The sequence below is a fragment of the Colletes latitarsis genome, chromosome 5, assembly GCF_051014445.1.
Source record: "Colletes latitarsis isolate SP2378_abdomen chromosome 5, iyColLati1, whole genome shotgun sequence".
NCBI classification, from domain to species: domain Eukaryota; kingdom Metazoa; phylum Arthropoda; class Insecta; order Hymenoptera; family Colletidae; genus Colletes; species Colletes latitarsis.
In genome coordinates this window covers 30,454,109-30,478,363 of record NC_135138.1, presented here as the reverse complement: position 1 = coordinate 30,478,363, position 24,255 = coordinate 30,454,109, and the positions used below count along the sequence as shown (strand labels likewise).

Below are 24,255 nucleotides of genomic sequence, written 5' to 3'. Positions count from 1 at the left end.
TAAATTTCGATCGAAATTTATCTCGAGAACAGAAAATAGAATTCTGGTCGGACACAACGAAAATTTAAACTCGCCTGCCGTTCCCCCGATCAATTTTCCGTGACAACATTTCGAAAGCAGAAACGTTTTTTGACTGCGTGCCGTTCCTTCGATAATTCGATCCACGTTTACCTTTTAATTCATCGACCCTTCGACGGCGAACTGGGTTGTTCGTGACCCGAAGTCAATTCCAAAATTCTTCAACGAATTTTGCAAACACCTGAAGTCGCTATAAACCTCTTTCAACGATTATTTTTATCTAATACAAATCATCATCAAGGATGCAAACGTAGGCAAGGATGAACTCGTTGTGGTCTTAGAACAGAAAATTTGTCAGAATCAAAACAAAAAAAGTCTTCTTGTGAAACAACCAGTGCTAGTTTATATCCTGTCTGTTGCACTATATTTGATCAAATCAGGATTTCAACATTGCATAGAGTTGGTTCATTACAAAGAGGGTTAGAGAACTCTGAACTTGTACTTTGGGGGCTCAGGATAATTGATCGAGTAATTGAAAAAGAAATAGGAAGAATGTTGATCCAGGGTGGTGGATGGGTTGAAAATATAATTATACCGTATCTGCTGCAGTATATTTGATCAAATCAGGATTTTAACATTGTATAGAGTTGGTTAATTACAAGGAGGGTTAGAGAACTCTGAACTTGTACTTTGGGGGCTCAGGATAATTGATCGAGTAATTGAAAAAGAAATAGGAAGAATGTTGATCGAGGGTGGTGGATGCAGTTGTCTTGGATGGATGGAGTTGGAAATATAATTATACCGTATCTGCTGCAGTATATTTGATCAAATCAGGATTTTAACATTGTATAGAGTTGGTTAATTACAAGGAGGGTTAGAGAACTCTGAACTTGTACTTTGAGGGCTCAGGATAATTGATCGAGTAATTGAAAAAGAAATAGGAAGAATGTTGATCGAGGGTGGTGGATGCAGTTGTCTTAGATGGATGGAGTTGGAAATATAATTATACCGTATCTGCTGCAGTATATTTGATCAAATCAGGATTTTAACATTGTATAGAGTTGGTTAATTACAAGGAGGGTTAGAGAACTCTGAACTTGTACTTTGAGGGCTCAGGATAATTGATCGAGTAATCGAAAAAGAAATAGGAAGAATGTTGATCGAGGGTGGTGGATGCAGTTGCCTTAGATGGATGGAGTTGGAAATATAATTATATCCTATCTACTCCACTATATTCGATGAAATCAGGATTTTAACATTGTATAGAGTTGGTTAATTACAAAGAGGGTTAGAGAACTCTGAACTTGTACTTTGGGGGCTCAGGATAATTGATCGAGTAATTGAAAAAGAAATAGGAAGAATGTTGATCGAGGGTGGTGGATGCAGTTGCCTTAGATGGATGGAGTTGGAAATATTTCGAGGGGATAAAGCAGTCGCCAAGACCGGATAATCCCTTGACATTGCCCGTTCCATAGATCCATCCGCGGCGGCTACGTAGTCTCGTGTGACGGGTGGCGGTTCTTTTCGTGCAGCGTCGCCGCGACGTCGTGGTGGCCGTCGTCGTCCTAATTATACGTGTTTCTCCGTATTTCTGGAATTAGACTGCGGATGGGGCGCGGAGCGGTTGACTCGCGGTGAAGCAGATGCGTGCTTCCGAAGCTCAGTCGCGCGTGATCCACCTCGAATCGCGCATTCGATCCTCCACGAAGCCAAATCGCGAAATCGTTACGCTGCGTCGCGTCTTCGTGGACAACCGGAGCGTCGCCCGATGGGGCGAGCACGTAGGTATCGGTCGCGGTCGAAGCATTAATCGATCCAGGAACTCCTCCATCGAGAAACGCTACCAAAGAACGTCCTATCTAATTGTTTTTATTTTCTCTCTAACGCTCGACAATCAACATCGTACTTCGAACGTAGATCAGACGTGTAAGGAGAAAGAAAGATCAGTGGGCAGTGGAATTTTTAACATTCTAACGGAAGATCTGAGAACGACCATCTCTGATCGCCATTGCAGAGAATCGATCGAGAGGTTGCAAGCTCGTTAAAAAATCTGATCCGTGGATACATTGAAAATTACAATTTCCATGAGAATTTTAATCGTCTGTGCGATGCACGATTGCTCTTGAGCCCGATCTATCTGTCTTCCCGTACTTCCGGCATCCTCGAGAGCGTTCCTCGGTCCTTAATGCTTCCGCTGTTCGACGTACGGAACGATCGCGTTCAAGGATTATCGTTCAAGGAGCAACACCGTTCGAGCGTGTATCGTAACTCAGAGAAGGGATTACGATTCCATCGGGAGCGATCCAGTGAAATTTTGATAGTGCGTCGAATCTGAGGGACCGTGCCAGTCGTCATGGCGACCACGGAGGTTTTCCAGGACTGGGACTCGCCCCATGAGACTATCAGCTCCATGACCAGGACTAGTACCACCCGTAAAACCACCACCACCACCAGACGGGAGGTAAGATCGTTTAGGATGATGGAATCGAGGCTAACAGGGTAGAGGAATCGATCTTCGAAGAACTTGGTCCTCTTCTTCGTCTGGTAGCCGAGGATGGATCGCGCCATCTGGTTTATTTGCGATGTGGAATAAGTCGGAGCTGATTATTGTTGTAGCAGTCATTTTTAGTCAGCTGGGGTATCGTAGATTGTTGTTACTCATGTATTTTGCAAATAATGAAACACGGGCGTCTTTAGAATCAGCCTGAGTCACGACTATATTTTTGTTTACGCGGTAGTAGGAGAGCTTTTGCCATTTGGATTCGATAATAGCTGCTTAGATAGTCGATGAATGTATCTGAAATCTTGACCTCTGATAGCATCACCCAGTCGAGCAGTTTGAATCAACGGTTTGACCCAAGCTGAAGACTTTTTTATTACAATAATTCGATATTATAATATAGAAAAAGGAAAGATATATGTAGAAAGACGAGGCACCGAGGGAATGAAAGTAATTGCAATAATAATAAGCGGTACGACGAGGAAGAAAAACAAATGAGTGTTAAATATAAGATCATGAAAGTTATGGGTGTCGAAAATACGCGGTCAGATTTGTGTAAAGTTGGGTTAAAATAACGAGAAATAATTCAGGATGAAGATTTCATCCCGTTGCGTGGGCGGATATTAACTAATCTATTATGAATTCATAAAGCAGCCAAAATTGAACTAGAGAAACACATTCGATTTTTTTTGATGTATTTGACAGATAAAGTCTACAGTTATTATTTTTAAAAATTAATACCTCTCAACTACTTTCATAATTGTATTAATTTCCAACATTTTCCTAACATCCAATTATGAATACAGATACCAACACTGTATGCATCTTTCTAAGATTAGAAATTCCCGAGACTAAACATAAATTATTCCGTCAAATCATGAAATTCCATTTTATATTGCGAACCTTTCATTCCTTTAGCGTGAATAATGCCAAGTAGGAGTTGGAATTATATAACGTTGTATACACGTTAGTACAATAAATAATAGACCAGAAATATTGCCTAATCAAAATATCACGCAGCCCTATCTTTATACAAACGATGATAAATTATTAAAATATTCCGTAAAACGTTTTTTCAATTTTAGCGGGCCATTGTATTTTATGTCCTCTATTTTCAGATACTTTGTTTTAATATTCGGTTATCCGTAATTTTATTTCGCCATATTTTACACGCATGAACCTAGTCATAAACGTCCGATCTTTCTAAAATCAGAAATTCCTAACACCAAAACATAAATTCTTCCTCCGTACGATCGTTTAGCGGTATAAATGCACCACCGTTTTCTCGCGAATAATGTCGAATAAAAGCGACAATTATGTAGAGTAACGTAAATGTAATAAATCATACGCGAAGAACCAACTACCTATAAAACTGGAATATCGCCTAATCAAAGCATACAGCCCTATATCTCTGTACGAATTACGTTTGAAATATCATGCGTCGCAAACAGAATTGTTTGCTCTCTATTAAAGCAATAGAGGAGCACATGCAATTTTATTATTTTTTGACGCTTCGAATCGCTGCAAGCATTAATTTATTTTCTACATTCCTAAGTGCTTTAACAGCGCCCAAAAATTCGTACAAATCTACTTATAAACATGCATTCTGCGTGTCCAATCTTCCTGAAATCAGACATTCCCGACAAGCATAAATTCCTCCGTTAAGTGTCGAAATTTCGGTACAAGCTCTCCTTCCGCGCGGAGAACGTCAAACAAGAGTCGTAATTATATAACGTAACATAAATCCCAACACCGTGCGATAAATCACAGCAGAACACCAAGTATAAAACAGGAAGATTGCCTAATCGAAATAGCACTCGACCCTATCTCCGTCTCGGTAACGCGAATAATCGAGCGCATGCTGCACGAACACTTTGGAAAGGATTCGAAGTCGCTATAGTCGTTCTTCATAGATCGTCCAACGTCCACATTCCGTCGCAATCTTCGATCGAAGCTGGTCGAAGCTCAAAATCGCCGCTAAACGGAGTCGAAACGACAGACGTCCGGATTCTGGTAAAATCGCGAATAATTTGCGTAACGTAGAAACGCATTTGGAAGCAGCGTTCTCCGAGAGGTTCCTGCGTTTATAGGAGCGTTGCCAGGACCCAAGGCCGATATGCCTCTCCAACTAAAACCGTGATAAACACCCGTGAAAATCGCGAACGTTCGCGATGAGTAACACCGGCTGCTGGCTGCTCGTTTCTTTGTGTACTTTTCGCCGACTATCGCCCGCGCTTTTGCTCGCAAGAGCAACAATGATGTTCTCCGCGATGAGACTCGAGCTATCCTAAACACCATCGAAACGTCGTAGATCCCGAAGGCTGGACGAAAAATCACGAAAAATGAGAATTCGAGGACCCAAAAATCTGAAATAATAAATAGAAATGGGGATATAAAAGATTTAGCGATTGGTCGAGGAAAGGGGTTGCAACCTTTGTAGATGTCCTTTGTAATATTTGTGAGATTCAGAACAGAAGTCTTTCTTTAGAAAATGTAAATAGATAATTTTTAACTAGTATAAAGTAATCTTAATAATTGAGAAACATGAGAGAGTGATGCAAAGCTTCGATCGCTATCGTGGAAGATTTCTGTTAGGTTAAAAGGAGAAAAGTATGGTAAAGTCTGCTCCTCAACGCATCGTCTTTTCGCTTTCTTCTCAAGGGTCACCTGGACCGCGTAATTTAGTAGTGACAATGAACAGAAGAACAAATACGCAAGGCGAAATTCTGACCTTACACCCTCATAAATCTTCCGCTCGAGCGACTGAAACTTGGCATCGAGAATGGTATCGCGTTTCTTAATTATTTACCCTACTTTTTCCATATCTAATTCGAACTTCGAGGAGCTGGTATTAATATCTCTTGAAAGTTGAACGTATTTAGCTTCGAACGCTCATTGTCAGTGTTATTTCGACAGCGAAAGCGTGGAGTATCTCGAAAAATGTCTCCTGCAACTGGCGACTGCTGCATTTATTTTATAAAAATTGGAACAAACAATCTCCCATTCGAAATAATGTATTATCTCGCGTTTTCCTTTAATATTTTATCCTCTTTGCATCGTTGCAATCGCCACCTTCGCGCACCAGAAATATTTTGCTTTGGAGCATTCGTTTCCCACTATTTTTAGCCCACTTCAAGGGTTCGTTGACCCTTCGCGTACTAATCCTTGACTCGAAGACATTGACCTCTTAAACCATGAAATTCCCCACTTTGTTTCGTCGAATTAAAAATAAACGAGATACTGGCACCTATATATTACAAATCCGTATTTTAATTTTACTTTCAACGTCGAATATAGAATTTATCATTGAATCATTTGAAGTTTTTATTTACGATAATATTATTACTTGAAACTTACAATGATACACACTGATAAATAAATGAATTTAGATTTTTAAAATATAGGGGAACGATCCATGTTCCTGCATTTTCTTTTAAGAATTTCTTGCAAGTATTATCGCGAAAGTGTCGATGTATGGGCTCGAGGAAACTGAGTTTAAATTGAAGCATCCTCGGTTCGGTTTCAAAGCAAAGGAAGTGATTCCAGCGATCAATTTTAGACAAAATGGTGTCGATTGCGTGGAGTAAGGTACGAAACATAAACGCCTATCTCGGGGGGAACGAATCTCGACGAAAGACGCCCGATGGCTCTGGAAATAGAAGAGTGACACAAGAGTGAAGGCCTGCAGCGCCTAGCCGCGTATGCACCGTAAAGTTACTTGTTTTAAATAGGAGCATCGTCGACGAAGCCTGCTCGAAGGCTCTGCCGATGGAAATAGCAGAGGCCATGCACCAACTAATGCACTGTATCCGTTTCAACATCGTAAACCATCCATGGAGGCCTTCGATAACCTTCCGCAATTTCGTGGGAACCACGGTGCGCTCATGGATCAACCGATTCGCGTGTTGCACGCGTTTGAACCTTGAAAACAGTAAATTCTATCGTATTCCTCGTGAAGTCCAAGGTTCAAGCTTCGATACGTTGCCGATTAAAAGTCTAAAAAAAGAATTTTTCATTCATGATTCCACGCGATAGAAAGCTTAGATTTTAACAAATTTCTTTTCTCTGAACTTTCGTTTCGAGGTGGCTAACCTTTGATGATTTGTGTCGTTAATTACACTAACATTTTTGTGTTCACTTGGAGACTAGATATGCCCAAAGATGTGTAAGGCTTTGTTCTCCAAAAAGGTCGTAGGTTCTAAGTCTTTCGTTGCTCTGGCGCTCAACCAAGACCGGTCACCCCCAAGTGTCATCGAACAGAAATAAACAAGAATATTGATTTAGTTCCGCCCACGACTACCGAAAGTCAACCGAGAGTCCGTCAACCCCTGTCAATCCATAAAGTCGGCTTCAGGATGTCAATCTCAGTCAATCACTGCGCGATTCTTGGTATTTTGAATATGCTGAACACATGTCTCCAATTAGACAGGTGTGACTGAAGGATGGCATTGAAAGGAACAGGTAGAATCTTTACAGCTTTTAGAAAAGATCAGTGTGTCATGGATCATCGTAGATTGCCAAGATACAGTAGTATTTCTTTTTTGAGTCCTCTATTGTTGGATGTTGATTTGCAAATACCAGTTTACTGTAATAGTTCAGTTTAGAAACTTCGATAATAAAATGACCACGGTATTTACAAATTCGAGTCATATTAAAAATCTCAGGTCAGAAACGAGTCAGCTTAAACTCGATATTAATTACGGGATTCCGCGAAGATCTAGGTGATATCCAGCACCAATTAGCGATATCAAAGCACGAAATACTGATTCCCCAACGTGTTATGACCAGCGCCAGCAAAAGACTCGGCATCGCCATAAAAGCTCGTCGTACGCCATTTAACTTTCCTCGGAAGGACCGGTCTCTAAGATTCATAGTTATGGGAATAATTAAGGCGCGTTATGATGCATCGTTGAACAGTAACGATGCATCATCCGCGCAGATGATAAACGGACACCAGGCGTACCGAGAAAGGAGACTGGGACCTACCGGCGCGGATCTCTTCTCTCGTTTCTGAGCGAACTTGGCGTTACTAGCTTGAGAAATCTGGAAATAGAAGGGACGGGCATAGGCGTTCAAAGGATTTACGGTCGCGCAACGGATCAAGGACGGTATATTCGATGAAACTCGCGTAGCGTATTCTGGTTTTGTGGTCGGTTTTGAATTTATAATTTCTGGCAGTGTCCGACGCATGAAAAATGAAGACGTCCCCGCGACGTGATAGAAGCTCGACTTAATAGACACGACCGACCGTGAGTCTGGGCGGCTGAACGAAATAAATTGCTCGCGGTGTACTCTCTAGCATTCACCTTCTGCGTTGGAATGGCATCTCGTGGACCCCAAATTTGTGTAGTCATCGGACGCTTATTATTAGGCTGGCGCATATTGTTAGCCGCCACCGAAACTAGCGGTACCAGTTATTTAGCGAATCGAAACGTTGTTTGTAATTCATTTGTTTACCAGATAACGCTGAGATGATTCATCTAGCGTAAATAAGTCGTGCAACATGGACACCGAAGACTCTCTGTTCACAAATTAATCACAGTTGAGTCGAGCAAATGGTCAAACGTTTACAGTCGCTTTGGTAACAAAAATTGGCCGTACTAACTAAAGTAAAATTCCGACTAGCTGGTATGTTCGGGGCTGGGGCAATGCCGGGAAATCAAATGTGCCGCATAATTGGATTGTACCTACATATGGAGTCATAAAAATGAGTACATTTCCTCTAAAGAATTTTTTTCTTAACCCTTTACGGGGTTAAGGAACAACTTTTCCAATATTGATAGAATTTCTAAATATTCTCCATTAAAATACGCGTTGTCTGTATTTTGAAACATTAAAATCCTTCAATCCGTTCAGAAGTTGTGATGTTTTAAAGATACGAATGAAATTTCAGTAGAATAGTCCTGGTCAGACATTATATTTTCGGTAAAGAATTTTTTTTCGCGAAAGCGCGTAGGAATTCAAAAGTATGTGTGTTGACCAAAAATGATTGTAATTGACCCCTGCAACCAAAAGTAATTTTTTTAGATCGTTTTCAAACTTTTAATTTCGACGAAAAACTTGTCCACCTACTCGAATTTTTTTCTCGAAAGTGGGTAGGATTTCAGGGGTAGGTTTATTCACCAAAAATGATTGTAATTAATCCCCGCAAACGAAAATAATTTTTTTAGAACGATTTAAAAAAATTTATTTTCACCGAGAAATTTAGGCACCTACACCCTGTCGATTTTTCTTAAAAATTCGTTTTTCATTTTTAGTAATTTTGTTTGACGCCCTACAGAAAAGTTGTCTAATACTTTTTTGTAGGTACCCATGAGCCCTACTTCAGAAAAAAGTTTCATTGAAATATATTCACAATTGTAGGAGTTATGGCTGTTTGAAAATTGGACCATTTTTATGGGGTTTTTCTCATTTTACGGGGTCAAGGACCAACTTTTCGAATATTTTTGTGATTTCTACTTATTCTCCACCAAAATACGCGTAGTTTGCTTTTTTAAACATTAAAATCGTCCAATCCGTTCAGAAGTTATGACGTTTTAAAGATTCGCATGAAAATTCGGGCAGACATTTCTAACCAGAAATTATATTTTCGGTAAGGAATTTTTTTCTCGAAAATGCGTAGGATTTCGGGGGTATGTGTAATGATCAAAAATGATTGTAATCGACTCCTGCAACCGAAAATAATTTTTTTAGAACGATTTGAAAAAATTTTTTTTCGCTGAAATATTTCAGCACCTACTGTTGATTTTTCTCAAAAATTCGTTGTTTATTTTTAATAAACACAACCATGGGTAACGTAGTAATACAATTCATTAATAAAAAATAAAATATATAACATTTCTACACTTTATTCAACTGTTAATATCGACGTCACTGCTGGATGCATGCGAGCTGTGACTTCTTTGTTGTGGAAAATATAATCTCTAAGTAAATATGCTAATTGTTCGGACGTTCCGGATAACCGGGTGCCGGATAATCGGAACTCTACTGTATATTTCACCCCACAAAAGATTTCCACACCAAACAATTTTCGATCTGCAAAATGCAAGAAAAATAAGACGAAGAAGCACGTGGGCATACTTTCGTTCGATGTTGTTCAAGCGTGTCAAAATATGCGACGTCTGGCACGGAACTCGACCGAAAATATCGCCAGAGAAATGAAGGAAAAAAAGAGGAGCGTTATGCAACGAAACTTTTACGAACTGCGCAGTCGTTTGCGCGAACTGTACTTGTTGAGAGACAACAGGAAGCGAGTGTTTACTTACGTATACGCGTGTTTGATCGCGGATAAAAAGCCGTTGGCTTTTCATTCCGTGATAAATCATCGCTAGGAACTCGTCCATTCGACACCAGTACAAAGTTTAGACCTTTTGGCTTGATCGTGACACCTGGCACGAGATTCCTTTGGCTTCCATCGAGCGTTCACTTTTCCTTCCCCCCCGACGATTAAAACGATTTTCATATAATTTGCGATCAAAATTTACTCACCCCCTTCCCTCTGTTATTCCGCTATTTCCCCTGTATCGTAGTTTGTCGCGTTTCATTTTGACAAGTAGAATCTTTGTTATTCAAAGTCACAAATGAAAATTAGAAATTCGCACCGTTCCGAAAGGCTCATGGGATTTTAATAAAATCCTATTAGCATCGAGTTTCCCGGCGTTCTTCTCGTTCCATGAGATTTCAGACTTTCCAATTTCAAATAAACTCCTCTGACCGAGTTTTTCTTGAATTTCGTCGAGTTATTCTTCGCGCGGCTGCATTCCACTGGCATAGTGCACTTGTTTCGCTGACCTTCCAGTTCGATGTATTTTCGGGGGCGAGTTTACATTTTTTTAAATTTCTCGACCGCGTTTTAACGCTTTCGAAAGTACGAATACGGATAAAAATAGATACCAGAATTTTACGAAGAAATTCATAAGATTCGTAGATTTAAATAAGGTTTGTAATTCCTATTTCTTTTAAAGTCTGTAACATTTCGAAACAGTTTACGAGTTTGTTGAAAGTGAGTCGAGCCAAAAAATTGACGAATCGTATCATCGCGCGAGGTAATTGACTCGTAGTACGCGCGTTGCAGGCCGTCGATAATTTCGGTTTAACGGTTGTCGATTTTAGAAGCTCCATTGGCACCGGAAGAAAACGGGTATCGAAAGTCTGATGGAGAATCGCGGCGCCGGCTGCGAAGAGGATTAATAGACGCTCGCGTCTCGTAAATAATTCAAGCGGGCGGATCTCGCGCTTCGCCAAAATCCACTCCGTTTAAATTATACCCCGATCTCAACTTAAATTCGCGCGATAAACAACGACACATGGTCGTGCCAATGGGCGGTGTTTCGCGAGCATGATCTCCGCTGATGCGTGAGAAATCTGGACGCTCTAGGGAGGAGCGAGGCACGATCAAATTATATTCTTCTTCGTTTAATTTCATCGGGCTGTTGTAACTTCGAGACGCAAAACTGCGATACAGGAATAGAGCGACGGGACGTTGTTGACAACGGTTATTCATTTTCATCAAAGATATTTTTATGTCTTCTAGCTCTGGGATTAGAAGAAAGATTCGCTACTTCGAGGAAGGTACAAGTTGTTTATTTTTATTTTCTTTGGTCACACGATGATGTTATCTCTTCATCAGTAATTAATTTCTCGCACAACTTGTAGTGGAAGAATACGGAAATGGCTCGAAGCTTTCTATTTTATTCTAGGCAGTGGTCGATGTCGATGCTTGAAAAAATTCCTACTCGTTGTCAAAGCAGTAATAAATATGCATACAAAATTTTAAATTGATACGCCCAATAGTTCACTTTGAAAAAAATCTCGAACATCGTCTAATTTTCATCAAAGTTTAATATCAGAGGAAGATATTTATATTACATTTATTTTTTATATTAAGCAGTTTAAACACACCGTCCTCCTGCAGGAAAGAACTCGCGAAACTTAATTTTAAGCCTGTATCCCACTCGACGGGACGTTGAGGATCGCGGAGCAGGACTTTCAGGCAATTCTCTATTCTCTTCCAGATAATCGTCGAAGAGTGGGGAGCTGTACAACTGCATCTCGTTTAAAGGGGGGAGCAGAGGGCGGTGGAGAGGTCAGGGGTCTCGAGCGGGCAGATAAAAGAATTATAACCGTGAAATCGCCTTTAGTATCGCGGAGTTCGCGCTGCGAGCGTGTAATCCTCTCAGGAGGCTCTCGTCGTGAAAGAAAATGTAAGAGTTAAGAGGCGAGGGCAGTTAGAACCCCGTAGCGGAGGATCCTTTCGAATAAAATCGCCCGGGCGGGAAAGCTTGCGAGCTGGGAATTTTTTCTCGCGCGGAAACCGTCCGAGATACATAATGGCCGCCGTATTTTTAACGCGCGAACCGTCGAAAACCGTGGCTCCTTACGTTCAACGAGCCAGCCGGCAGCTCGTTTTATTTTTTCATCGTTGCTGGCGTCAATATTATTATTGGCTCGAAAGAACTCGCGGATCCGCGGCAAGGAACTGGGTCGAAACGTTCGCGTCCGTCGATGGAAGTTGCCTCCCGTTCGTTCTGGGGCTGGGACGGGGAATTTCTTTTTCCGCCCGGAGAACGCCAGCCGTCACAGTTAATACGAAAATAATCCGTTTCCCAACTTTCTTGCCTTTCTTTTTTCGTCTACTCGTCGAAACAATAACGAACAAGTAGAGTAGAAGGCGAGGAGGAAACGGTTCTGCGTCGGAGAAATTAGGGGGATGAGCCACTTCCTGGTTTGGGAGCCTTCAGAGTCGAAGGAAGGGCGATTTGGAAGGGTAGATTATGAAACAGAATGCTTGAAAGAGTATTTCGTGTCACATGGACTACACATTTGTTATTTTTATGATAAACATTGATTCTGTTTTATATTCTGACTACGAACGTCCAATCTTGGCTGCACAGGCTTTGAAGCACAAAATATTTTTATATTGGTACGTACATAAACCTGGACTGTTCAGGTTTATTTACGAGGCGCGTTTCAAAAGTTTGCGAATCTGCGTACTACGTTTATTTTAGTATTTCGTCTGGTGTAAAATAACTTTACGCGTTGTCGAAGACAATTACAAAGTCACGTTAAGGGAGAATATCAAGAAACAGGACGAAAGTGTGGCAGAATCAGGTGGTAAATTTCGTCCGTTTCCATTGGCGAAACAAGTGACATTCGTTCGAGTAGGGAAGTACAGAGTATTCTCATCGACCAAGGTCGCGCAAGATCTGAAAATACGCCCGTGAATCGATCGGACGAGTCGAAATAGCGGCGCTGTTCGTGGATGTATTTTTATAAACGCTCCGATGTGTCGGGGATGGCGATGTGCTCTTCCAGCGCCTCTTTTCGCGGAGCAAAGATCAAAGACCCCGTCTTCCACGAGGACTTTCGCCCCCGACGAACTTGAAAAGCCGCACGCGTTGCTTTACACGCGAATCGATTGTTTCGGACGCGCGTCTCGACAAGTAGTTCATCCCCTAACGCGTCAGACACCATCCTGGTCCCCGAGAACCAACTTAAAAAATAATATTTTGCAATTACAATATAATAGAATTAATATAAATATAATTCTTTATACAATACAGTCCTTGGTACGTTGTTTAATCTATAGCGAATCTTAATAATTGCAATGGGAATGGGTCTACAATTTAAATAGTGATATTAATCGACTTAACTAGTGGGCCATCCCCTAACGTATTAGACACCATCTTGGTCTCCGAGAACCAACTTAAAAAATAATACTTTGCAATTACAATATAATAGAATTAATATAAATATAATTCTTTTTACAATACAGCCCTTGGTACGTTGCTTAATCCATAGCGAATCTTAATAATTGCAATGGGAATAAGTCTACAATTTAAATAGTGATATTAAACGACTTAACTAGTGGGCCATCCCCTAACGCGTCAGACACCATCCTGGTCCCCGAGAACCAACTTAAAAAATAATACTTTGCAATTACAATATAATAGAATTAATATAAATATAATTCTTTATACAATACAGCCCTTGGTACGTTGTTTAATCCATAGCGAATCTTAACAATTGCAATGGGAATGGGTCCACAATTTAAATAGTGATATTAAACGACTTAACTAGTGGGCCATCCCCTAACGTATTAGACACCATCTTGGTCCCCGAGAACCAACTTAAAAAATAATACTTTGCAATTACAATATAATAGAATTAATATAAATATAATTCTTTATACAATACAGTCCTTGGTACGTTGTTTAATCTATAGCGAATCTTAATAATTGCAATGGGAATGGGTCCACAATTTAAATAGTGATATTAAACGACTTAACTAGTGGACCATCCCCTAACGTATTAGACACCATCCTGGTCCCCGAGAACCAACTTAAAAAATAATACTTTGCAATTACAATATAATGGAATTAATATAAATATAATTCTTTTTACAATACAGCCCTTGGTACGTTGTTTAATCCATAGCGAATCTTAATAATTGCAATGGGAATGGGTCTACAATTTAAATAGTGATATTAAACGACTTAACTAGTGGGCCATCCCCTAACGTATTAGACACCATCCTGGTCCCCGAGAACCAACTTAAAAAATAATACTTTGCAATTACAATATAATAGAATTAATATAAATATAATTCTTTATACAATACAGTCCTTGGTACGATGTTTAATCCATAGGGAATTTTAATAATTGCAATGGGAATAAGTCTACAATTTAAATAGTGATATTAAACGACTTAACTAGTGGGCCATCCCCTAACGTATTAGACACCATCTTGGTCCCCGAGAACCAACTTAAAAAATAATACTTTGCAATTACAATATAATAGAATTCATATAAATATAATTCTTTATACAATACAGCCCTTGGTACGTTGTTTAATCCATAGCGAATCTTAATGATTGCAATGGGAATAAGTCTACAATTTAAATAGTGATATTAAACGACTTAACTAGTGGGCCATCCCCTAACGTATTAGACACCATCTTGGTCTCCGAGAACCAACTTAAAAAATAATACTTTGCAATTACAATATAATGGAATTAATATAAATATAATTCTTTATACAATACAGCCCTTGGTACGTTGTTTAATCCATAGCGAATCTTAATAATTGCAATGGGAATGGGTCTACAATTTAAATAGTGATATTAAACGATTTAACTCCGATCTGCTAGAGTGCAGTTTGAAAATAATTAAGGAATCTTCAATTACTGTTTGAAGCAATATTTTATCACCGCTAAAGAATTTTACGCGTAATAAAAATTAGTGTAGCGCCAAAAACTGTATTAGCCTCGTGCCTTACATTTATGGCAAAGTAGAGCAAAACGAAGGAAACGCTTCATCTTGGTTAACGACGATACTTCGGTATGGAATTAGAATAGAACAGCTCAGCGACATGGCGAACTAAATGCACTGGGTGCGCTCGATCGTCGATCTGGGTTGAGTGGCACGTAAATAATCCCTGGTGTCGATTCAATTTAAATTTAACGCTGTTAAATCTTGCTAGGAAGTCTGTGCTACGCACGAATCGATCGCGGAAGCGTCTTTCGAAAGTGTTTCGTGGCGGTCGATGGGTCTGGCGATCGTTTAAAAATATTTCTTGCCTCTCGGGAACTTCACGGTACCGTAACCGCGGACCGCGTAAACAAAAATATGGAACGAAATTTGCGATTTCCGCGCGATTCCCGATCGTAGAACGGACATCCTGTCCCGACGGAAACGGTGCATACGAGACTAAACAAAATCCTGCGCGAGAACTTCGCCATCGGGTTCCACTCAGCACGCAGTAAATTATTGGAATGGCTTTTAGGAAAGTCTGCAACCGAATTGTTTGCAATTTTTATTTCGTGTTACGTGCTTCGTCTGCGTTTAACCGTCAAGTGTTTTATTTTCAGGAAAATTTACAGGGTCGTCGTTAAAAACTTTACGAAGAAAATACCTTCCTTGAATTTTAAAAAATATTTAATGATAAATATACTGAATGTAATTGAGATAGAACGAAGAACCCACAGTTTATATTCTATTAAAGAAATTGGAAAGTGTTGAAAATATTACGGTTGAAAAATAACGTGCTTTTGTACGGACGAGTGTTAAAAGTTTGCAGTAAATTCAGCTTTAATTGAATATTTTTGCACAGCCTTATTTCCAAGATCGTTAATTCGTCGACTAATTGGTTGTTTGTAACTTGAATTTACAACGTTTGTAAATTAAAATTCTTACGCGTTGCTCGTTCGAGGAACGTGATAAGCAATGGAATCGTGTCGCGAGCAATGTTATGTAGTACAGTGGGTTACATTTGTAGCAATGACATTCAATTGCTCAATCATTTGCATAAATTTCTCGTACCTCCTATACGTCACGTGCGTATTTATCTTGATCTCGTTTATGGTAACAACGGGCACTCGATGTTTACTAAAACTTCGTCTCCCAACGTTTTTCCAAGCATAAATCGAATAAAAACCAAAGTATTTAATATTTTTCAATCCTCTATCAAGTTCATCAAGTTTGACGAAATTTGACCCAGAAAATTTACTCCAAAATCTTTATTAAAAAGTCAAATTAAAGTTGAACGGTTCCACGGGTGATTCCCTATTAAAAACAGGTCGAAGAATATCAAACTAAGGTTATTATCGTAAATTAAGTCGATGCTAATGTGGACGATTGTCCACTCTGGGATTAAAACAGAAACTCTATCGGATCACTCGACATCCGGATTGACCGTGTCCGGATCAGCGACGACTTATAGCAGTTCCCGGGCTTGCAACGTCATTGCGACGCCGTGAACGACGAAACAAGATATAAATCTCGAGGGAAGAGGAGCAATTCGAGCTCCAAAGCCCAGGGCCAAAGCTCGACAAAAGAGTCACGCGAGACGTGTTCTCGCGTAGCCACTTATAAACCGCATCGTGACGCGCGTAGAATTTTATTTTCCGTCCCTTTGTCGAGTCGAATTCACAGCGGTGTGCAACGATACCTGGAAGCAATACGTCGTGGTTTCTGATAATGGACGCGAACTTCCGGCTATGAATAACCGATCGGAGAAAGGACCAGACCATTGTCAGCGCGCGCGACAGCTAAACGACCGACGGAAACTTTTTCAATCGAAGAAACGCAGAGAATCGTGAGGATTTTTACGAGCGAAGAGTCGTATAAATCGACGTGTATCGATCGATCGCGAAAGCACCGGGAGAAGAACGATGAAACTGATCGATCATCCGTTTCTTAATTGCTGTGATCGTTAAACAGTCATTGATAAATATAATTGACGTGCACATCGGGGTCATTAGATATGCAACTGCTTTTTAGTCCTTCGTTTTATTTATTTACAGTCTATTTCCCTCAAATTAGCCACACTGAAAGTTGAATGACGGGATATTTGTAGGATAGTTCGTAGATAATTTTAAATATATTCGTTTAGATTTTAATGTAGACATGTGAATATAATCGTTGTTTTTTGCATTTCTTTTTACGGAGGGACAGGCATCCTAAGTATTCGAGGGCCCGGCGTAGTGCTAAAAATCGATCGAATCGGCCGACGGAATTTTCGCGTGCCTGCGTAAATAATAATTATACAGAGGAATTGAAATGCCAAAGAATCGTTCGTGTAAATATCTGACGGAAGTTGTAGAACCAAAAATCTGTGGAATCCGCGCGATTCGGACCGCTGATACCGCACGAATGGAATTCCGCAAGCGTTCCCCGTTCAATTTCGCTCATTATTCCGCTACTGCCACTGTTTCACGATATTTCATTAACTATTAAAAGCAATATCATTATATACTGTTAAATACCCCCCTCGAGGAATGTCAATTATTATAATACAGTATTATTAAGACGAGCTTGTCTACTTTCGTCGGTACGTAATTTGATTATCAATCTAATCGAATTTCATTAAATAATTTTAATTAAAGGTAACAAGAATACAATGCATTTTGTCTCCGTGTACAGTGATCAAAATTAGAAACATTTTCATCCTTCAACCCTTTGAAATCTTCTAGGAACTCGTCGTCATAAATTCAGAAAATTTCTTTAATACATTAAAATAAATTTACAAACCGAAACAGAATAATTCTAAGATAAAGAAACTACTAACGTGGGAGAATGTTATACGCGATAGATTAGGTTTGCTTAGTTGGATCGATCGGATGGGGGATACTTAGCGAATCAAAAATAATTCGTCCCTGAAGTTAGTCGAACGAAGGAAAATGAGATGTTCGATCGGAGCGATGCAATTGGGCTGTACTCACGGTCGAAACAGTAACCGAATGTGATTTTGGGTTAACGGCGTGTTACTGTCAGGGTATTTTCACATTCCACTCAACTTAACATTGAACGCTCGCACACGGACGCGTCGCATATCGGATGTGAAAAGCCTTGCTCCGCATTCTGTCGCCGAATCTATCTCAGAACGCATTTCGGATGCATTCGATACGGTTCTACGCAGACCTCTCTCCTTGCAGACAAAATTAATGGACCCTGAGGACGCATTGGCCGACGTATCTAATACCGTCCACGGACCAAATGACAGGCATGTTCTAGTCACGCGAATCATTCGATCATCCGTCAACCGTCGATACCAGTGGCTCGATCGAAACTTACTTAGTGCTTCCTGATCGTTCGTTCGTTGCCAAAGTGACAATCTTCCTTTAATCTTGGGTGAGTCGGACGAAATAATTTCTGGAATCGTTACTCGAAAGAAACTCTCTGACCGGCGTACGTTTTGGTATCGAATAGGTAAATAAGTTGTTAATAAATAAGAAAATAATGTTGTGACCCAGAAATGAATTTTTAACGAATTTAGATCCGTCTCTGCGCGAAATGAATTTATATTCACCGTCACTATTTTGCTGTTGAACTTGCTTCTGGTAGATCTGATCGCGATCGAGCGACCTGTTCGCCACCCACGCGTGGGAAACTTGCGAAAAGGTCGCTGTTGTGTACCTTTCCCTCCAGTTTCGTTACGACGTATTGTTGTTTGCGTCGAAACGAGGCGCGTGCAATTAATTAACCGGCTAGCTGGTGCTAGTTCGTCATCCGAAGGAAGCGAAAAACTAATAGAAACTAAATAAAAGTTATAATGAGAACGGCGCGAATTGCAAATGAACGTTAAAAAAATGTAACCTCGGAAAACGAAATGTAAATTCGAAGAATCGTAGACCGAATAATAAATTGACTTTGTCTGAGCTGGAGTTTTCGATTGTGGGTTATGTAATAAATAAGTCGTGTTTAAATTGTTCTCACGACCCACAAGTTATTTTAGATTCCATCACTTGTTTAATTACTTTTCACCAGAATGTGAAAGGCAACTCGCGATTATCCCGAGAGATACCAATTGGCTGTACCACGATATTACCATAAATCTTTTTGCTGATCAACTTTGCTCGTCCGCGTCTGCTTACGACAGGAATATTATTAGTTATCGAAGAAATGACGTAAATGGGCGCCTAATAACAACGCGATGGCATTTAAAGTGACATTTCAACCGATGCATCATTTACTCGGAGTAATCCACCGCGTGTAGGGAAAACATCAATAGGGTCTAAAAATATACGTAAAAATAACGTTGGTTATTTCGTGAAAGTTACTGGATATTATCGCGTTCGAACAAATTTTTACGATCGTTGAAAATAAAACACGTGACTCACAAATTCACCCGAAAACGTATTTTTGTTAACACTGTTTGTTCAGTGTGGTCGCTCCTCTTCCGTTTATTTAAATCTAGACTGCAGGTGCCTGATTCTCACGGTTTAAGCGAATTGTTTATCGGACGCATCAACTTTCTATCGCTAGGGAATGTTTACGAAGACAGGAAGTCGCTCATTAACGACGAGCAAAAAACACTTCCTTCGCGAATATCTCTTCCCTCGAAATATTTTAGTAAACATTTGCATTTAACTTTGTTGGCAAAAACTGATGTGCAATTCGTCAAATGCAGTAGAGATTACAATTGTATTATTCTCTCGAGAAAATAAACGTGACTTTTCAAACGATACACTCTGTGGGACGGAAAAAGATGACTTCGATGAAGTATGGTAATGCGACCTTGGCGGAATTATGTGGATTAGAGCGTCGTTCGAGGAAAGTCTCGACGAAAAGAGAGCAACGTGATGCAAGTGACACGAAGTTGCGAAAACAAAATCCTCTCTTCTTTAGTCGTTCGACTCGAAAACAATAACCTTCTAAGAAATTGTTACATGCCAGTAAACAAATCGTTGCTCCACGAGATTCGAGTGATATCATCTCGCAGACTCGAGGAGTGACCTCATCGCACCTACATACTGGCGGTTAGGTAGAAATGCCGCGGAAATCTCAAGATCATTTGCAAAACGCATCTCTCTGTATCCCTCGATGACACGTTTTCTGCTCTCACAATCGAGCCACGGCATTCTTTTCAGCGATCATCGAGCTCCACTAGGTGTCTTTCCCACGTCATACGTACAATTTAATCTTTTCCAAGTAGATTTAATACTTTCGTTATCGATAGATATAAATTGTTGCACGTATATTAGTCTTTTCTTTTTCCTAGGGAGATTCTTGAGAAATTGGGATTATAGATCCAGGAAGTCCGTTTCATCAGAAAGATATATTATTTATTGTACTATAAATTTTCACGTGTTTCTCGGTTAGGACAAAATTAGTTGAAGTATAATTCAAAGGAGGAACTTAATTTGTCTAAATTCGTAGGGGGACAATTCATATAATTGGATCATTTGTATAATGGGAGTTTACTAATTCTCCACACTATTGATTTTTCGGTTCGAACAACCGAAGTTCACTTTTGGATAAGTGGATCCAATCATATGAGAGATCAGTTGATCGGGCACAGAGTAAAATTTGGGGTCTGATAATATCGATAGATTTTAAAAATGTAAAACTGTAGATACTTTCTTCGGGAAAAGATATAAAAATAAAAATACTGTAACTCACAATGAAAAATTAAAGAACCTCGTTCTATTTTCGAAGGATATTAATACGCACGAGGAAAGATATTAACGCGTGCTTGAATAAAGGAAGAAAAAATATATGAAAAATGAGCGACTCGCGTCACATTCGTAATCACCGTCCCGTATTCCGAAGACTATGCTCTAGCCTTTCAACGCGTGCGTCTAAAAATTATTCTGAAACCCTCGTGGTCGCTGCAAACACGCTAATGGCGGCTATTCACGCGGGATGAACGCAAATCGAGTTAAGCCGCTGAAAAGCGGACGTCCTTAATTGCCGCGGACCGGGTAACGATTACGGTTGCGTTTTTTTTTTTAACGCGAAAAACCAGCCGCTCCGTCTATGGCAAACGCTCGAGGCGAACAGTGAAAGTCGTTGAACGCAATCCTTTGGTTGTTCGTAGACTTTGCTAGCTAGCGTGTCGCACAATACCACTACTGCTCGTGTTGGCGTCCTCTCGTCGAGCTTCCAGCATAAAAGTCAGTTGTTTAGTAGCGCTCCAGCTCCAGAGGCCTCGTCTTGGTTCGCGTGCCACTCCTGGTGTGTCTTCCTCGAGCCCCTAATATCTAGCCATTCAGGTTCTTCGTGGTCGAAAGTCGAGAAGAGCCCAGCTTCTTTCGAGTAAGTAATTTTCGAGAAAAGAAGCTCGTGCATTTTGGATAGAAATAGACGGGAAAACAGTGTTTGACGCAGACCCTTGAAGATGAACAGAGGCTCGGGCGTTCCTTGTTTCGTAAAGGTTCGTTTATACTCGATATTTAAGTGATAGGCGAGAATTTGAGTGTCTTTTTAAAACGAACGAAACTGGAAGCCATAAGCAGCGATAGAAAGTTGATCTCGATTTCGTTTAAATGTATATCGTTGCACGAAAGCTCGATCTACCGTGAATTACAAATAGTATCGTTGCCCGGTGCTTATTATTTACACCTCTTGCAATATATCATCCTCGAAACGAACCAAACGAGAAGCCGTACGAATAAGGATAGAAAGTTGATCTCGATCTCCGCACATTTTGATATTGAATTTCACCTAAATATATATCGTTACATCGGATCGATCGTTCTGTCATTAATCGATATCATCGTATCAGAAATTGCATCGATATCGGTGTTTGTTATTTACGCTTCTGAGAATATCAACCTCGGAACGGAAAACAAGTGATAGATCACGATTTCAAAACATCTCCCTGATTAATTCTTACGTTGTATTCTTCTGTTTGTGAATAAATTTAACTGATATCGTAAAATCGAAGTTACTACGATACTCAAGCAATTTGAGAAAAAGTTATTTAAGTTGAAATTATCAATGCTGTAAGGGCACAACGTAGATCGCGTGGGAATAAGAATTTGTCCATCGTAGCGCGTGAATCGGGATCCAACTTTTACCAGTGATTCTTCTCAATTACATCTTGCCCGGGATCATTCATCGCGCGGGAAATAATGCAACATCGTTCAATCTGTCGCGATAATTGATCAACGTGTTCGCATTCACTGGCTGGCGGTCATTAAAGAAAACTGCCGTTAATTAACGACGTCCCAATATTTGGTCTGCACACGGTGGCTCGTTTCGCATGCCATTATTGTTGCGGCCGACGTGACATAATACAGCGGCTAGCAGCCAAACGGCAGCATCAATTAATTGTACAAATGCCTCGATCGATCAAACAACGCGCCTTTCCTTTCCTCCCCCGACGCTGATTTTCGTTGATTTAATTTCATCGATGACGCTACAGAGTGCTTCAAAACAAAATTAACCGTTCGCGTTAACCCGTCAGAAACTCATAAATTGATTTCGTAGGTAAAAGAAAATAAAGAAATATGCATGGCGTATACAATATTATTTCCTTTAGCATTTATGTTGCAAATGATCCATGTGATATTTTTTTATTTAATGTATTTGATAATATATCGCATTACAACTTTGTTTTATCTGAAAGGAGTTGGTTTTATGTGGGTGTTAATATTTTTTTTAAGCACCTTGTAACATCGAAACGGTCAGGAACGTTTTCCGCGTTCTGCGGCGCGCCTCGATACGCACGACGTCGCTCTGCGTTCGTCGATCGTTGATGGAACGCGCCGTCGATGTATTTATAAGTCACGTAGAAAGACCGGAAGATCGTATCAAGAATTGCTGACCTACGACAACCGGCGTGATCGCGAACAGGAAACTGCAGCATCGAGAAGCATTAATCGCGACTTGATCGATTTGTACGAGAATGGGCTCGAAACCGCCGCGCGAACGTAACGATGCCCATAAATCACGCCAGGTTTAGTCTAAACTATGCGATTAAATTTTTTCTTGCTGTAAAGTACTGCTTCTACGATACCGCGTTTCCTCAACATTAAAATAACACACTATTCGGCGTTCTAAATAGCCTGTGCAAGTTTTTCGAGCATCAAAGATGCCTTCCATTTTGGTCCACTTCGTCATAAAAATATAACGTAGCAAAGTGTGAGATATATATAGTGCATCCAACAAATGAAACTTGACAATATGACTGTACAAAATAATAACAGAGAAATATACTGTAAGGAGAACGGCCCAAATTAAGTAGAATGTGGACCGTCCTGTTCAGACACGTCTGACCCAATACGACTCAGATTTCTTTCTGTTTGCAATAAATCGGCACATCTTGCGTTTTAGTCTCGTATATTTGTTCTTTAAAGAAACAATTTTAAGAAGCATTAGTCTGAAGTTTGAAAATTAATGCCAATAAATTCTAAATCAGAAATTAACGACCGTGATCGAATTACTGTTCCATCTCGACTTTTATTGCTTTGGTAACTCTCCCTGTTACATTGTTGCCATACCAAACAACTTTCTTCTCGTTTTTCTGAATTCCTCGATTTCACTCATTCAAGTACCAATCCACATTTCGCTCGGAGTAAATTGTTTTATCGTGCTGGTGTAAATTAGCAGTTAGATATTTTCCCGTTAAATGGTCTCTCGTTCAGCGGCTGGCTCGCGTTCCTTTATGGAATTCATCGTTAACTGTTGATTGGATCATTCAAACGTTTCCTAGATATCGATACGAGTGGATGTAATTTATCTGTCAATTGATTCGAACTATCATCTATCCTCGTTCTGTATCTTATCACATGATTTCTTCGTAAATAGTCTTACATTATCTAAAGAAGAGTTTTATTATTGCACTTAAAACCTGTAAAAAAATGAACGCTTCAAACAATTGTTAATCAGTGCATCGTTAATCTGTTTTGAAATGATGGAAATAACTACGACTTTTACTCAACTTTTACTATAATGAGTCTTCGTCGACTAAGTGGATACTTAGGACTTTCTTTAATTTTTCTAAAAATGACAATCTGAACTTAACCATCGATCCTGTTGCAATTTGAACACTCCGCTGAAGCGTATCGGAACGAAAGTAAAATTAATCCGTCGAATGGAAAGCGCTGAAAGGAAACTTACTCCCAGAATGAAATTACTTGGAAATTGTCTAATATCCAGCAAATTTAGGTTAAATTTCATCTTGGAAATATGCTTTCTTCTGCCTATCGCGAAAGGAAACTTGTTTGTAATTGATACGTTTCTCCTCATGAAATTTTCTTTAATCACGCTTAAACGAGTGTTAGATTCAAATTATATTAATCGATTATCGAATATCTAAGCGTGTGGTCAGCGCAAAGAGTCGAGTTTTCCTACTTTTGTCGAGGATCTGTTTTCCAGACAGCTGATCGTCGGCTGAAAAGTTGACACGATGACCCAGATCACGGAACTGTGATCGATACACTTTCACGATTACGGGACCTTTGGGGGCCAAATCGATTCAATAGCTGGGCGACTGAGCAGCTGGCGTGTCG

General features: G+C 40.0%; 1 protein-coding gene across 9 annotated transcripts in view; it reads left to right on the top strand.

The window, feature by feature from the left end:
* Nucleotides 1-24,255, top strand: part of Tmod (tropomodulin) — an 86,382-nt gene that overhangs the window by 25,104 nt on the left and 37,023 nt on the right. Inside the window, exons 1-2 of one of the 9 annotated variants that reach the window (XM_076765295.1) lie at nt 1,648-1,799; nt 2,258-2,479. The exons of 6 other annotated variants lie outside the window; for them this stretch is intronic. In XM_076765295.1, the coding sequence (XP_076621410.1) occupies nt 2,372-2,479 (108 nt within the window). In that variant the 5' untranslated portion in view covers nt 1,648-1,799; nt 2,258-2,371. Of the gene's footprint in view, nt 1-1,647; nt 1,804-2,257; nt 2,480-20,912; nt 21,056-24,255 lie in introns of those variants that run through there. 2 more of the 9 variants (XM_076765299.1, XM_076765301.1) reach the window with 2 other exon arrangements.